The 17,130-nt window shown below is 43.8% G+C and overlaps 1 protein-coding gene across 1 annotated transcript in view; it reads right to left on the reverse strand.

Moving 5' to 3' along the window:
- Positions 1-4,731: 4,731 nt before the first annotated feature.
- LOC126088168 (uncharacterized protein K02A2.6-like) overlaps positions 4,732-17,130 on the reverse strand; it is a 425,315-nt gene continuing 412,916 nt past the window's right edge. Inside the window, exon 3 of the mRNA XM_049906291.1 lies at positions 4,732-4,790. Coding sequence (XP_049762248.1) covers positions 4,732-4,790 — 59 coding nt within the window. The remainder of the gene's footprint in view (positions 4,791-17,130) is intronic.

The raw sequence follows: 17,130 nt of genomic DNA on the forward strand, positions 1-17,130 counted from the left end.
CACTCACATCAGTCAGTCATAACAGTCCAACGACGCTTCAGGACGAAGTTCAACAAAGATCCACTAACTGCTAACTCCATTCGGCGATGGTATGCGCAGTTTAAAGCTTCTGGATGCCTCTGTAAGGGGAAATCAACGGGTCGGCTTGCAGTGAGCGAAGAAACGGTTGAACACGTGTATCTGGACACGCTGGAAAATTGGCTCATGCCACAACTGGAGACCGACAGCACCGACTTGATCTTTCAACAGGATGGTGCTCCACTGCACTTCCATCATGATGTTCGGCATTTCTTAAACAGGAGATTGGAAAACCGATGGATCGGTCGTGGTGGAGATCACGATCAGCAATTCATGTCATGGCCTCCACGCTCTCCCGACTTAACCCCATGCGATTTCTTTCTGTGGGGTTATGTGAAAGATCCAGTGTTTTTTACTTCCTCTACCAAGAAACGTGCCAGAACTGCGAGCTCGCATCAACGATGCTTTCGAACTCATTGATGGGGACATACTGCGCCGAGTGTAGGAGGAACTTGATTATCGGCTTGATGTCTGCCGAATCACTAAAGGGGCACATATCGAACATTTGTGAATGCCTAAAAAAACTTTTTCAGTTTTGGTATGTGTGCGCAAAGCATTGTGAAAATATCTCAAATAATGAAGTTATTGTAGAGCAGTGAAATCGCTTCAATCATTTGTAATAACCCTGTATATATATATATATATATATATATATATATATATATATATATATATATATATATATATATTGTATTGGTCAATAATTAATCAAAGGTGTTGGGTCCTTCATACCGTGACTATCTCCTTATGTTGAATCTTAAGGTTGTCATTCTGACATTACAGTTGTGAATGTTCAGCGGCCCTTCAGTGTTATATATATACACTCATGGAAATTGAAATAAGAACACCGTGAATTCATTGTCCCAGGAAGGGGAAACTTTATTGACACATTCCTGGGGTCAGATACATCACATGATCACACTGACAGAACCACAGGCACATAGACACAGGCAACAGAGCATGCACAATGTCGGCACTAGTACAGTGTATATCCACCTTTCGCAGCAATGCAGGCTGCTATTCTCCCATGGAGACGATCGTAGAGATGCTGGATGTAGTCCTGTGGAACGGCTTGCCATGCCATTTCCACCTGGCGCCTCACTTGGACCAGCGTTCGTGCTGGACGTGCAGACCGCGTGAGACGACGCTTCATCCAGTCCCAAACATGCTCAATGGGGGACAAATCCGGAGATCTTGCTGGCCAGGGTAGTTGACTTACACCTTCTAGAGCACGTTGGGTGGCACGGGATACATGCGGACGTGCATTGTCCTGTTGGAACAGCAAGTTCCCTTGCCGGTCTAGGAATGGTAGAACGATGGGTTCGATGACGGTTTGGATGTACCGTGCACTATTCAGTGTCCCCTCGACGATCACCAGTGGTGTACGGCCAGTGTAGGAGATCGCTCCCCACACCATGATGCCGGCTGTTGGCCCTGTGTGCCTCGGTCGTATGCAGTCCTGACTGTGGCGCTCACCTGCACGGCGCCAAACACGCATACGACCATCATTGGCACCAAGGCAGAAGCGACTCTCATCGCTGAAGACGACACGTCTCCATTCGTCTCTCCATTCACGCCTGTCGCGACACCACTGGAGGCGGGCTGCACGATATTGGGGCGTGAGCGGAAGACGGCCTAACGGTGTGCGGGACCGTAGCCCAGCTTCATGGAGACGGTTGCGAATGGTCCTCGCCGATACCCCAGGAGCAACAGTGTCCCTAATTTGCTGGGAAGTGGCGGTGCGGTCCCCTACGGCACTGCGTAGGATCATACGGTCTTGGCGTGCATCCGTGCGTCGCTGCGGTCCGGTCCCAGGTCGACGGGCACGTACACCTTCCGCCGACCACTGGCGACAACATCGATGTACTGTGGAGACCTAACGTCCAACGTGTTGAGCAATTCGGCGGTACGTCCACCCGGCCTCCCGCATGCCCACTATACGCCCTCGCTCAAAGTCCGTCAACTGCACATACGGCTCACGTCCACGCTGTCGCGGCATGCTACCAGTGTTAAAGACTGCGATGGAGCTCCGTATGCCACGGCAAACTGGCTGACACTGACGGCGGCGGTGCACAAATGCTGCGCAGCTAGCGCCATTCGACGGCCAACACCGCGGTTCCTGGTGTGTCCGCTGTGCCGTGCGTGTGATCACTGCTTGTACAGCCCTCTCGCAGTGTCCGGAGCAAGTATGGTGGGTCCATCACACCGGTGTCAATGTGTTCTTTTTTCCATTTCCAGGAGTGTATATATATATAACACTTTAAACTCCAGACCTGAAGGGCCGCTGAACATTCACAACTGTAATGTCAGAATGACAACCTTAAGATTCAACATATGGAGATAGTCACAGTATGAAGGACCCAACACCTTTGATTAATTATTGACCAATACAATAAGTTACTGAAAGGAATGACTTGGTAAACATTCGGCCAGAAGGGCCAATCAAATATAAACCACAAATGCTGTTTTGATAATGCTACAAGAATGCAAAACCAGCAGTTAATTTACTTCGTCCAAAGGAGCAGTAAAGACCACAAGACAAATTCTAATACCAACGGTTTTCTTTTAATGAAACAAGCTGACAAGATAAAATTAATAACCAAAAATGGGTAGTGACGTCGCCACTCGACGTGAAGGGCCTGAATATCAGCAGCAATAAATATTTGAGAATGGTTGAAGTTAGTGAGTTAGCACGTAAAACCAGCCCGTGCTCCTCACCAGCAGGAAAAATTTACAGTCAGCTGTGTAGGACTACCTGCTTTAGCAATATGGCACTGACCAGCTGAACAACTAGAAACTTCACCAACGTGGCGATTCGTCCACATGGGGCCTGACAGCAACTCTCTATAACACATAAAATAAAAGTTACTAAACATCGAAACACATGTTTCAAAATATAACGCCTATCCAGGCAGGAACTGTTAATGACGCCCACTGGACTTCGTAAATCTTCCATTTAGTAAATGTGTGGTCCGCAGCTCGTGGTCGTGCGGTAGCGTTCTCGCTTCCCGCGCCCGGGTTGCCGGGTTCGATTCCCGGCGGGGTCAGGGATTTTCTCTGCCTCGTGATGACTGAGTGCTCTGTGATGTCCTTAGGTTAGTTAGGTTTAAGTAGTTCTAAGTTCTTGGGGACTGATGACCATAGATGTTAAGTTCCATAGTGCTCAGAGCCATTTGAGCCTAGTAAATTTGACGGCCTGTACTAAGTAATAATACCACTCAACAAATTGTAAAATACAAGTTCGTTATTGCACTTGGGTCAGAATAAAATGTCAACCACAGATATTATTTTAGGTTCAGTTATTAAGGCACAGAGAGTTAACACTCTTTTCTAGTTATAGTTACACTTGACAATATAACAGCAGATCATTGAATCGGGATTTCGGGCACTCCTGAGCCTACTAAAATTGCGAAACACCATGGCACACGACCTTAGAGCAAAACACACCGGACGACACGGGCAGAAATTGAGTGAGACACATCAAGTCAAGAAATTCTTACCGTTAGTCCAGAAGGCAGACAAGCATTCGGCGACAGGTTGCAACCAGCACCAACTCGAGTTATGTCAATCGCCCCAGTTCCGCCATAGCAACGCGGACACGCCGCGTCAACAATTGCCACGCCGAGCTTCCTTATCTGCCGCCGTCCCGAGTACACACGCTCATAGCAATCACGTGCGTTCACAGGAAGTTATACCACCTTCCCCGCAACACTGCGCTGCCACACGACCGGAAACTAAACTCCCCGTCTCACTCCGGCAGCAGCACTCGATACTCTCGCCGTCAGCAGCTCTCTCCCCAGAACGCAGTGCCCTCCGAAATTTTAAAGCAAACGGACCAATCGCGGCAGAACAAAGCCAAGGCTCCGCAAGACGACGCACCACACCTAGGCAAAGATGAAGATCATACGGTTCAATTACTCTCTTATTCTTCATGGCTCGAGTATACACTCACCACTAATCATTGGGTTGCCCAAAATAAGCTGCAAAACTTCTACCCTCTGGGCTCCTCTCGTGTTCTCGTACCTCAACATACTTTTCGCCAATCTAGCCATCTGGTTGGTTATTTAATTAAGATCCATAAAATCTGGCATCCATTGGCCACTCAGCTTGCTTCTAATTCACTTTCGTCCTAGGTCCTCCAAGGTGAATTTCAAATAGAACCACCATCATGAAATCACAAATATCAACTTTTAACATGAAAGTTAAGTACCCCCATCCGTCTGCTGCTCACAAATAGTCCTGGAGTATCAGGAGCCGGTATGGTTTCAGTTATTGCACAGATTTCATACAGACATTAGCATGGAGGGAATTATTTTGCTACGACTCGCGCTCTCTTAAGCTCTTGTACGCGAGCACATAGGTAAGCCTGCCTACCGGCTCACCATGTCGCACGCTTGTTTCGCCGGTGACCATTAGACAAGGAGATGGTACTTTTCTTCCTCCTCTCGAGATGTAGCCGGCGTCCGTAGCAGATTTCTCTGATTTTCATTAGCCAAAGAATGATAGGTACCGAGCTAAGATATTCCGATTAAGGGCCCTGAGTGGATGACCAAATTTGTAACAAATCTTCTCAGGATGCAATAAAATAACAGAATATTTATCTTTGTTCTAGTGAATGAACCAGAGCAAATTTTCGTTTTAAACCTAGCGAATTTAGTTGGAGTTAACCGCCACCTCCCTGTCGATGACATTAGAGAAGAGCGTTGCCTCAGCTGGAAACAATGAAAAGAATTAATCATAACCATTTTAAACAATGATCGTGACCCTAACCTCATTTACTTTTATTTTCATTATTTTATTTATTTTTTTATTTTTTACTGCCAGATAAATCCCGTCTGAGAGCAGGCTGACAGTAGCTGTTTCGCTACTTAGCCGTATTACTATGTTTTGGCAGTTGCAACAGGTGGATGTAATGTACAATTTAGTACATAAATTTGGATCCTAATACTCATTTTCTCACTTACAGGTACTGATTGGGAGTTTCTGTGTGGCACCTAGGGTGGTGATACCAGCAGTGTTAAAGGTGGAGACAGCGGTGTTGAATTTGGTACTTCAGTCTTGGTGGTGCTGACTCGACTGTTTTTAAGTGGGAATGCAGTTTGGAGATGACTATTATAACAGCAGTGAGAAATCGTGAATATTAGCGCTTCATGTGATGTACGATAACGAGTATCATGTCTGGCACTATTTTACAGGGTTGCTTGGAATGGGTTAATGGCGTAAGTGAACGGGAGGGACTGAGGAGATGAAAGAAAAACACAATGCTATCTATGGGGAGAGGTGAGGCATTAAGAGGATATGAGGTACTACCGGTATCTCTATGTGTCTGAACATGAAGCACGTTATATATGTACATATGCGGTTTACACGTTTGAAAAGAATAGATGTAGCTACAGACAGAGAAGTGGTGTTTTGGTTGAGGGAATTCTACAGAGAATATATGCCGTGAAAGGGCTGTTCTGAGAAATTGGGTTATGTCTTCTGCTATGAATTTTGACACGGGGAATTTTATACATGGGCAAGAGTAGACACTGAACGAATTGAGATAGTGAGTTAGAGTTTAAGAAGACATGGATTCGATTTCCATTTTCAGGATGGGTTTCCTTATAAGCTTGTCGAACAGAATGAGACACAGGAACAGGGTAATATTTGAATGGTTCAAATGGCTCTGAGCACTATGAGACTAAACATCTGAGGTCATCAGTCCTCTAGAACTACTTAATCCTAACTAACCTAAGGACATCACACACATCCATACCCGAGCCAGGATTCGAACCTGTGACCGTAGCGGTCGCACGGTTCCAGACTGTAGCGCCTAGAACAGCTCGTCCACACAGACCGGCGGCAATATTTGAGATCATATTTACAGTAAGGTCCGGTGGACGGGTATTGAATGCTTTGGAAAAGATTGCTCTTATTTATGAGAAAGTTTAAAAAAAATTGATCATACATTCCAACATCAGGCCATACAGTAGTATGATTCACGGTTTCGACTCATTACCAACTCATCATCAGATGATCTGAATACGTTATTTATTAACTAGCCTGCTAAAGAGGTGCTTACTAGTCAGATCTCACCAGCTGAGTTACTAAGAAACCTATTCTAATCACCCGATGATGAGACGATAATGAGCCGATGTCGTAAATTATTTAACTGTGTGGTCTGGAGCTGAATTATACGACGAAAATTTTATCGAACGTTTAGTGTGTTTCCCTCAGTCAGTACGGTTTCCATACAATGCTGTGTCCCATAACTAATTTTCAAATAACCATTCTCATATTAATGGCGGTACGGATACCTAGAAACTCGTTTTGCGTGAAATTCTGTGCCTGCCTGTGCTAGTTTGTTTTTTGTATCCTTCTTGCTTCCTCCACTACACGTGGCAGATCTCATTCACACTGTTAACTGCGTCGTCCTCAATTTTGATATTGTTTGCCCTAATCTCTGCGTCACCGTCCGGGTCTGCCGAGTGCTGTTGGCGAGTGGATTGCACTCAGCCCTTGTGAGGCCAATTGAGGAGCTACTTGACTGAGACGACTGACAACGACAGGGAGAGCGGTGTACTGACCACATGACCTTCTGTAACCGCATTTGGTGACGCCTATTGGTTGAGGATGACGCGGCGGCCGGTCGGTACTGTTTGGTTTTCAAGGTCTCTTCGGAATGTTTTTATCTGTAATCTCATTTCTTCTGTTCCTCAGTACTTGCGTCTTTGTCCGTACACTCTCAATCCGTAATCCACTTGTTATGTGGCTGATTTTTAACTGAAAGATTCTTGTAACTTTCTCCCGTTTTCACAGTTGATACCCAGGCCATCTGTAATTCACGCTATTATTTGCTTTGTTGGTTCTTTAGTACACAGGTTCAACAGTACCTTCTTCATCCGATTACTTCTCTCTTGGTCGTCTGTTCTTACTGTTCCTCTTCGGTTATTATACGTATTGTGTATTATCCGTCTTTCCCTCGGATGTGTTTCAGTTTTTGCGAGTATTTCACGCATCTCGCACCCTATTACGCTGTCGAACGATTGGTTTTCACGATCAACTTGTAAGGTGTCAGGCAAATCCAACACCTTCCATGAAAACCCTGACATGATAAGCAGATCCAGTAGCATGTCACATAGCTCCGAATAAATCGTGACATTAAATTAACAAAAGTAATACGAGTTACGAGTGAGCAAATGGAATACCACAGACTAACACAAGAATGCCTAAATGCTTGTCATACCTTCTCACCGTAATACAGACGCAGTTATGAGGGGAGAAACGAGAACAGAAGCCGAGAGCAGAACAGTGTTAAGCTAGAAGGCCCTACGATAAGGGACAGAAACCCACGTCGCCAGCTGACCACTAGGACCACCCACCAGCCCATGTTAAAAGCTAGAGCCCTCCAGAAGAACAGTATAGATCTTACGATAACACTAAAAGGGCCACCCCAGCCGCAAGTTTTAGCGTGAGACTTTTTCGCGTCTCTGTTACGTTGCAAACTTTAAAAACATTGCCCCACCACGAAAAATATAACGTTTCTCACTGGATAGACAGAATTTTTGTAGGCGGAGCTTAAGGTTAACATTGAGACCCTGATTGGTCAGATGAAAACACAGCCATATAGTTTTATTAAGCCAACTTCGGTAAATTGTAGTAAGAAGTTAGGAGGGAGTTGCTTCCGAGACGGCGAGGTGAGCGGAGCAGTGCTGCCCGCCGCCCCCTGACGACCACCGACAAGGTAATGAATGCACGCGATGCCGCATAACAGCGCATAAAGCTTCACTCAGAACTGCGGAAGTCTCATCTGTTACATCCCCTTTTTGCGTTATAGTAGTGTCGATCGTCAATTAAAGCTCATGGTGTTCACATTTGCCACTTGAAGTAAAAATCTGAAACGTGATGATTTTTCTGTTATGTAGTTATTGAGAAGCCACATCAGCCACTGTGATTTACGACAAGTTAGGTAAGTAATTAAAGATAATTGAGGGTCACTGTAGACCATTTTGATAGTTTTCTCTCTTGTGAAACTTAATTTAAACTTAGATTATAGATGTGATATGTCATAGGTCATCCTTCGATCCATTGTAGAAATTGGAAACCCACTCAGGGAATATTCGTTCACATTTTTGTTGAACGCAGTTGGATTTTATCATCCTATATTAAAACATTTCCTTTTATCAATAGTGCAATTTATAAACAATGTTTTGTGAGTAGAATAAAATTTCCAATGGTAAACTTAACTGCTTTTTCGACGTTATTTTACCAGCTAACTAAAAATAGGAAAGCCTTGAACCCCTTCCACTAAATTTAGTTATTATTAAGATTCTTTTACAGGGAGTGCAGTGGAGCTGACGCTGAAATCATTAAGTATTTGGTTATATCATCGCTAGTCTCACTGAACTCTTCTGAACTCTACATGTCATGTGTGGTCTGGCGTCTCCTTACCAGCAACAGGTCCCAGGTTCAAACTAGTCAATTCCCTAAAAAACACGCTCAGAGCGTCGTTGCGCGAAAGTGGTAGGGAGACACGATATAGAACAAACAGACACCATGCAGAATGTTAGAAACTCCTATTGAAGTGACATGATTTAACTGAAGCCATAATGCTATCACCACAAGTGAAACCATAACTGCCTTCCTGGTGCCGTTGCCTTTTCTAAATAAGATCCTCGCCAGGCCATGAAGACTCAAGGTATGTCAACCGGCTGCCGTGTCGTCCTCTGCTTTGCGCCGACAGGCGGATGCTGTATGAAGGGGCAGATACGTGGGTAAGTGAATTATTATCCGCAATTTAGCTACATTTTTGTTTATTTTGGTAGTACTGTCGTTTAACATTGATGACGCATGCTTTGTTTATTTGTTGTTATATCTTTGCAATTTTCAAGCTGCTATGTTAGTTTCGTTATCGCTGCCGCGCTGTTAATGATGGCTGCTCCGCTGTCTATTTGCACCAAAGAAGAGCAACGTTCATTGATCCGGTTTTTTTTCTTTTTTTTTTTTGTCGGAAGGCGTATCAGGGGCCGAAATTAATCGAAGACTTTCGGTACAGTACGGGAATAGTGTTTTGCCAGAACGGAATGTCTACGAATGAAATGAAAAATTCCGAAATGGTCGCACAAGTGTTACGCACGATGAAGGAGCCTGATGACCGTTTACCGCTACAAACGAAGAAACCATTGAGCGTTCACGTGAAATGATTCTCTTAGACAGACGATTAACTATTGACGAAGTGGCACATCGTGTGCAAATTAGTCACGGTTCTGCCTACGAAATCATCCACAACAGACTTGAGTTTCATAAAGTTTGTGCAAGATGGGTTCCAAAACAACTCACACAGTTGCATAAACAATCGCGCTTGGATATCTGCAAAAACATTTGGGTTGCTATGGTAACGAAAGGGACAAACTTCTTAGACAGGATCGTTACTGGTGTGCGAGACATGGATCCATCATTACGAGCCGGAGGGTAAACGGCAGAGTATGGAATGGAAACATCCAAATTCGCCGTGCAAGAAAAAGTTCAAGACCAAACCGTCCGCAGGAAAATAGATGCTTACGGTTTTTTGGGACGCTCAAGGTCCAGTACTGAAACATTATGGGGAAAGGAGCACAACAATAAACAGTGTAAGTTACAATGAGATGCTTACTGCCAGTCTGAGGCCTGCAATTCGAAGCAAACGCCGAGGATTGCTGTCAAAAGGTGTTGTGTTGTTGCACGGCAATCCACGTCCGCATACTGCTGCCCACACTGCTGAAACTCGAACGTAAAGTACTGGATCCTCCTGCGTATAGTCCCGATCTTGCCCTTCTGACTGTCACTTGTTTGGTTCACTCAAACAGGCATTAAGGGGCCGTCGATTTGCCTCGGACGAAGCAGTGAAAGAAGCGGCGCATTCCTGGGTCGCAGCTCAACCGAGAACCTTCTTTTATGAGGGCATCAGGTAGCTTACAGAACGATGGACGAAGTGCGTTGAAACGCAAGGACACTATATCGAAAAATGCTGTTCTGGTACGTTCCCTATCTGATTACAATTAAATTTTATAACTACTTTGCGGATAATAACTGACTTACCCTCGTAGTTTCCAACGACCTTGCCGCAGTGGTAATACCGGTTCCCGTCAGGTCACCGAAGTTAAGCGTTGTCGGACTGAGCTAGCACTTGGATGAGTGACAATCCGGTCTGCCGAGCGCTGTTGGTAAGCGGGTTGAACTCAGCCCTTGTTGTGAGGAAAACTGAGGAGCAACTTCATTGAGAAGTAGCGGCTTCGATCTCGGAAACTGACATACGGCCGGGAGAGCGATATGCTGACCACATGCCTCTCCACATCCGTATCCAATGACGCCTGTGGTCTGAGGATGACACGGCGGCCGGTCGGTACCTTTGGGCCTCTTCGGGAGAAGGTACCCTCGTACTTAACACACGAATGTCGCAGCCTTTGTCCAGGCTTTCCAGACGGTGGAGGCGCTACTTTTCGGTAAAGTAGTTCCTTAGTTGGCATCCCGAAGCCGAATGCAGCCTGTTTCAGTCATCCCGCCAAATAGAAGTCCTTTGCAGTGCCGGGAATCGGACCCAGTTGCTCTTCATGGCACCCACCTACGTTAGCGAAACAAACACTGTTAGCAGTTACTTTGCATGGAGGCTTAATTATATATAATGGTTCAAATGGCTCTGAGCACTATGGGACTTAACACCTGTGGTCATCAGTCCCCTAGAATTTAGAACTACTTAAACCTAACTAACCTAAGGACATCACACACATCCATGCCCGAGGCAGGATTAGAACCTGCGACCGCAGCAGTCGCGCGGTTCCGGACTGAGCGCCTAGAACCGCTAGACCACCGCTATTTATAATGCAAATAATTTTAATTTTTAGTCGCTGTCTGTCCGATTACGCAGTCTCGTAACCGGTTTCCTCCCCCATGAACCATGGACCTTGCCGTTGGTGGGGAGGCTTGCGTGCCTCAGCGATACAGATGGCCGTACCGTAGGTGCAACCACAACGGAGGGGTATCTGTTGAGAGGCCAGACAAACATGTGGTTCCTGAAGAGGGGCAGCAGCCTTTTCAGTAGTTGCAGGGCCAACAGTCTGGATGATTGACTGATCTGGGCTTGTAACATTAACCAAAACGGCCTTGCTGTGCTGGTACTGCGAACGGCTGAAAGCAAGGGGAAACTACAGCCGTAATTTTTCCCGAGGACATGCAGCTCTACTGTATGATTAAATGATGATGGCGTCCTCTTGGGTAAAATATTCCGGAGGTAAAATAGTCCCCCATTCGGATCTCCGGGCGGGGACTACTCAGGAGGACGTCGTTATCAGGAGAAAGAAAACTGGCGTTCTACGGATCGGAGCGTGGAATGTCAGATCCCTTAATCGGGCAGGTAGGTTAGAAAATTTAAAAAGGGAAATGGATAGGTTAAAGTTAGATATAGTGGGAATTAGTGAAGTTCGGTGGCAGGAGGAACAAGACTTTTGGTCAGGTGATTACAGGGTTATAAATACAAAATCAAATAGGGGTAATGCAGGAGTAGGTTTAATAATGAATAAAAAAATAGGAGTGCGGGTTAGCTACTACAAACAGCATAGTGAACGCATTATTGTGGCCAAGATAGACACAAAGCCCATGCCTACTACAGTAGTACAAGTTTATATGCCAACTACCTCTGCAGATGATGAAGAAATAGATGAAATGTATGACGAGATAAAAGAAATTATTCAGGTAGTGAAGGGAAACGAAAATTTAATAGTCATGGGTGACTGGAATTCGTCAGTAGGAAAAGGGAGAGAAGGAAACATAGTAGGTGAATATGGATTGGGGGGAAGAAATGAAAGAGGAAGCCGCCTTGTAGAATTTTGCACAGAGCATAACTTAATCATAGCCAACACTTGGTTCAAGAATCATAAAAGAAGGTTGTATACCTGGAAGAATCCTGGAGATACTAAAAGGTATCAGATAGATTATATAATGGTAAGACAGAGATTTAGGAACCAGGTTTTAAATTGTAAGACATTTCCAGGAGCAGATGTGGATTCTGACCACAATCTATTGGTTATGAACTGCAGATTGAAACTGAAGAAACTGCAAAAAGGTGGGAATTTAAGGAGATGGGACCTGGATAAACTGAAAGAACCAGAGGTTGTAGAGAGTTTCAGGGAGAGCATAAGGGAACAATTGACAGGAATGGGGGAAAGAAATACAGTAGAAGAAGAATGGGTTGCTCTGTGGGATGAAGTAGTGAAGGCAGCAGAGGATCAAGTAGGTAAAAAGACGAGGGCTAATAGAAATCCTTGGGTAACAGAAGAAATATTGAATTTAATTGATGAAAGGAGAAAATATAAAAATGCAGTAAATGAAGCAGGCAAAAAGGAATACAAACGTCTCAAAAATGATATCGACAGGAAGTGCAAAATAGCTAAGCAGGGATGGCTAGAGGACAAATGTAAGGATGTAGAGGCTTGTCTCACTAGGGGTAAGATAGATACTGCCTACAGGAAAATTAAAGAGACCTTTGGAGAGAAGAGAACCACTTGTATGAATGTCAAGAGCTCAGACGGCAACCCAGTTCTAAGCAAAGAAGGGAAGGCAGAAAGGTGGAAGGAGTATATAGAGGGTTTATACAAGGGCGATGTACTTGAGGACAATATTATGGAAATGGAAGAGGATGTGGATGAAGACGAAATGGGAGATAAGATACTGCGTGAAGAGTTTGACAGAGCACTGAAAGGCCTGAGTCGAAACAAGGCCCCGGGAGTAGACAACATTCCATTTGAACTACTGATGGCCTCGGGAGAGCCAGTCATGACAAAACTCTACCATCTGGTGAGCACGATGTATGAGACAGGCGAAATACCCTCAGACATCAAGAAGAATATAATAATTCCAATCCCAAAGAAAGCAGGTGTTGACAGATGTGAAAATTACCGAACTATCAGTTTAATAAGTCACAGCTGCAAAATACTAACGCGAATTCTTTACAGACGAATGGAAAAACTGGTAGAAGCCGACCTCGTGGAAGATCAGTTTGGATTACGTAGAAATGTTGGAACACGTGAGGCAATACTCACCTTACGACTTATCTTAGAAGAAAGATTAAGGAAAGGCAAACCTACGTTTCTAGCATTTGTAGACTTAGAGAAAGCTTTTGACAATGTTAACTGGAATACTCTCTTTCAAATTCTGAAGGTGGCAGGGGTAAAATACAGGGAGCGAAAGGCTATTTACAGTTTGTACAGAAACCAGATGGCAGTTATAAGAATCGAGGGGCATGAAAGGGAAGCAGTGGTTGGGAAGGGAGTAAGACAGGGTTGTAGCCCCTCCCCGATGTTATTCAATCTGTATATTGAGCAAGCAGTAAAAGAAACAAAAGAAAAATTCGGAGTACGTATTAAAATTCATGGGGAAGAAGTAAAAACTTTGAGGTTTGCCGATGACATTGTAATTCTGTCAGAGACAGCAAAGGACTTGGAAGAGCAGTTGAACGGAATGGACAGTGTCTTGAAAGGAGGATATAAGATGAACATCAACAAAAGCAAAACGAGGATAATGGAATGTAGTCAAATTAAGTCGGGTGATGCTGAGGGAATTAGATTAGGAAATGAGAAACTTAAAGTAGTAAAGGAGTTTTGCTATTTACGGAGTAAAATAACCGATGATGGTCGAAGTAGAGAGGATATAAAATGTAGACTGGCAATGGCAAGGAAAGCGTTTCTCAAGAAGAGGAATTTGTTAACATCGAGTATAGATTTAAGTGTCAAGAAGTCGTTTCTGAAAGTATTTGTATGGAGTGTAGCCATGTATGGAAGTGAAACATGGACGATAACTAGTTTGGACAATAAGAGAATAGAAGCTTTCGAAATGTGGTGCTACAGAAGAATGCTGAAGATAAGGTGGGTAACTAATGAGGAGGTATTGAGTAGGATTGGGGAGAAGAGAAGTTTGTGGCACAACTTGACTAGAGGAAGGGATCGGTTGGTAGGACATGTTTTGAGGCATCAGGGGATCACAAATTTAGCATTGGAGGGCAGTGTGGAGGGTAAAAATCGTAGGGGGAGACCAAGAGATGAATACACTAAGCAGATTCAGAAGGATGTAGGTTGCAGTAGGTACTGGGAGATGAAGAAGCTTGCACAGGATAGAGTAGCATGGAGAGCTGCATCAAACCAGTCCCAGGACTGAAGACCACAACAACAACAACAACAACCGGTTGGCCCTGACTGGTATTAGTACACAATCTGACTGCATAGAATAACAACAAAGAATGAAAGAAAACTTCCGTTAACACAATTAATTAATTAAGTCCCCAGCAACTATAAAAGCTACGAAACAACAAAGCACAAATGTAACTGTTCTGTGTGTGGAAATGTGATTCAACGTACACATCTGGCACGGTTCTTCCTCAATACGACAAGATGCTCTAAACGCCATCTACAATGTGTAAGTAGGCTATTTATGTTTTCTTATTGGAAACGTTACGTAGCGCTCTATATGAAAATCACTGGCTGTGCTGTGTGCAGTCTGTGGCTAGTTTGCATTGTTGTCTGACATTGTAGTGTTGGGCAGCGGCAGCTGGATGTGAACAGCGCGTAGCGTTGCGCAGTTGGAGGTGAGCCGCCAGCAGTGGTGGATGTGGGGAGAGAGATGGCGGAGTTTTGAAATTTGTCATGAACTGCTATATATATTATGACTATTAAGGTAAATACATTGTTTGTTCTCTATTAATATCTTTCATTTGCTAACTATCCCTATCAGTAGTTAGTGCCTTCCGTAGTTTGAATCTTTTATTTAGCTGGCAGTAGTGGCGCTCGCTGTATTACAGTAGTTCGAGTAACGAAGATTTTTGTGAGGTAAGTGATTTCTGAAAGGTATAGTTTAATGTTACTCAGGGCCATTCTTTTGCAGGGATCTTTGATAGTCAGATTGCGTTGCGCTAAAAATATTGTGTGTCAGTTTAAGCACAGTCTTGTATAATTGTTCAAAGGGGACGTTTCAAATGAAGTAATTAAAAAAAACAAAAATACTATAATTGTACATAGAAACCAGAATTACACTCTAATACATGAACACAAGCCAGATGCTTTGTTGATTGAACCTGTGACCAAGAGTCATTGTTAGTTAGGACATTTGGAATAAAAAAAAATTCTTTACCTTCATATATATTGACGAAACATACACTCTGATCATTACAACATCCGCAATCGAACAGCATCGGCTGTCTAGCCCATCAGAACAACTGCACACAACATGTTCACAACTAGTCATGACTACATCAGAACTCCTGCTGCCCACGGCAACTTCTCAACAAGCACTGCCAGTGGAGGCAGCTGAATAATACACTTTGGCGCAATCTCTGGCGCTGTGACTCAGTGTAGCCACCTTTCATATGCCCCTCCTCCACGGGCTATAATTTGATAGTATTTTTGCCAGCATTGGTGGTGAAAATACCACCAAATTCGTCCAAAAAAATACAGACAAAAAATTAAAAAGTAATATTAATAAGTAAATATCGTATAACTAGATAAATTTTGGCTTTGCACTGAGCTTTCAATAACCTAATATATAAAATACAGTAAGGAATACAAATGCTTGCATACATATGATTTTACATATTAGTTTACACAAGTATCATGTGGTTAAACAATTCAATCAATAGCGTCAGCAACGGCGAATAGGTGCAGGTAAGAGTCTCATAACATCTCATAAACAGTAAACACACAAAAAATCAGTTTATACAAATATTCACATAAAATCCTTTCAATAGTTCAATAAACAAGTAGCACTCCTGAGGGTAGTTGACAGTTCCAACAGTAGCGCCCAGCAATGGTCAACAGGTGCAAATAGCAGTCTCATAACATTTCATCAGTAGCATTTAAACAGCTCCGACAGTGGCACCCAGCAATGGCGAGCAGGCGCAGACACCAAGAAGTGACATTATCTCAGTAGAAGCAGTTCCATTAGTGACACCGAGCAATGTTGAACAGGTGCAGACACCAACAAGTGACATTATCTCAGTAGAAGTAGTCCATCAGTGGTACCTAGCAATGTTGAACAGGTGCAGACACCAACAAGTGACATCATTTCAGTAGAAGCAGTTCCATCAGTGGCACCCAGCAATGTTGAGCAGGTGCAGACACCAACAAGTGACATCATTTCAGTAGAAGCAGTTCCATCAGTGGCACCTAGCAATGTTGAACAGGTGCAGACACCATCAAGTGACATCATTTCAGTAGAAGCAGTTCCATCAGTGGCACCCAGCAATGTTGAGCAGGTGCAGACACCAACAAGTGACATTATTTCAATATAAGCAGTCCATCAGTGGCACCCAGTAATGCTGAGCATGTGCAGACACCAACAAGTGTCATCATTTCAATAGAAGCAGTCCATCAGTGGCACCCAGTAATGTTGAACAGGTGCAGACAGCAACAAGTGACATTATTTCAGTAGAAGCAGTTCCATCAGTGGCACCCAGCAATGTTAAACAGGTGCAGACAGCAACAAGTCACATTATTTCAGTAGAAGCAGTTCCATCAGTGGCACCCAGTAATGTTGAACAGGTGCAGACACCATCAAGTGACATCATTTCAGTAGAAGCAGTCCATCAGTGGCACCTAGCAATGTTGAGCAGGTGCAGACACCATCAAGTGACAACATTTCAGTAGAAGCAGTCCATCAGTGGCACCCAGCAATGTTGAGCAGGTGCAGGTGACAGTCCATAATATTCACTATCACTAAATAGACAGTTCATCAGAGTTCCTCAGCAGAAATTAAACATCTCCTAGTGGCACCCATCATGTTGAACAAGTGCAGGTAACAGTCCATAATATTCACTATCACTAATCAGACAGTTCATCAGAGTTCATTAGCACAAATTAAACATTTCCAATTGGCACCCACAAATGTTAATACGTGTAAGCACGAACAACAGTTTAAATGCACACTCAATTGCTTTCACAAAATTATTATCAATGCTCTAACACTAAACATACAAATTACAATAAACACACAAAAGGTATCAGATAATTGTCATATTAAGTATTACAAATACACAAATATCAATAAACCTAC

The sequence above is a fragment of the Schistocerca cancellata genome, chromosome 6 (genome assembly GCF_023864275.1).
Source record: "Schistocerca cancellata isolate TAMUIC-IGC-003103 chromosome 6, iqSchCanc2.1, whole genome shotgun sequence".
Lineage (NCBI taxonomy): Eukaryota > Metazoa > Arthropoda > Insecta > Orthoptera > Acrididae > Schistocerca > Schistocerca cancellata.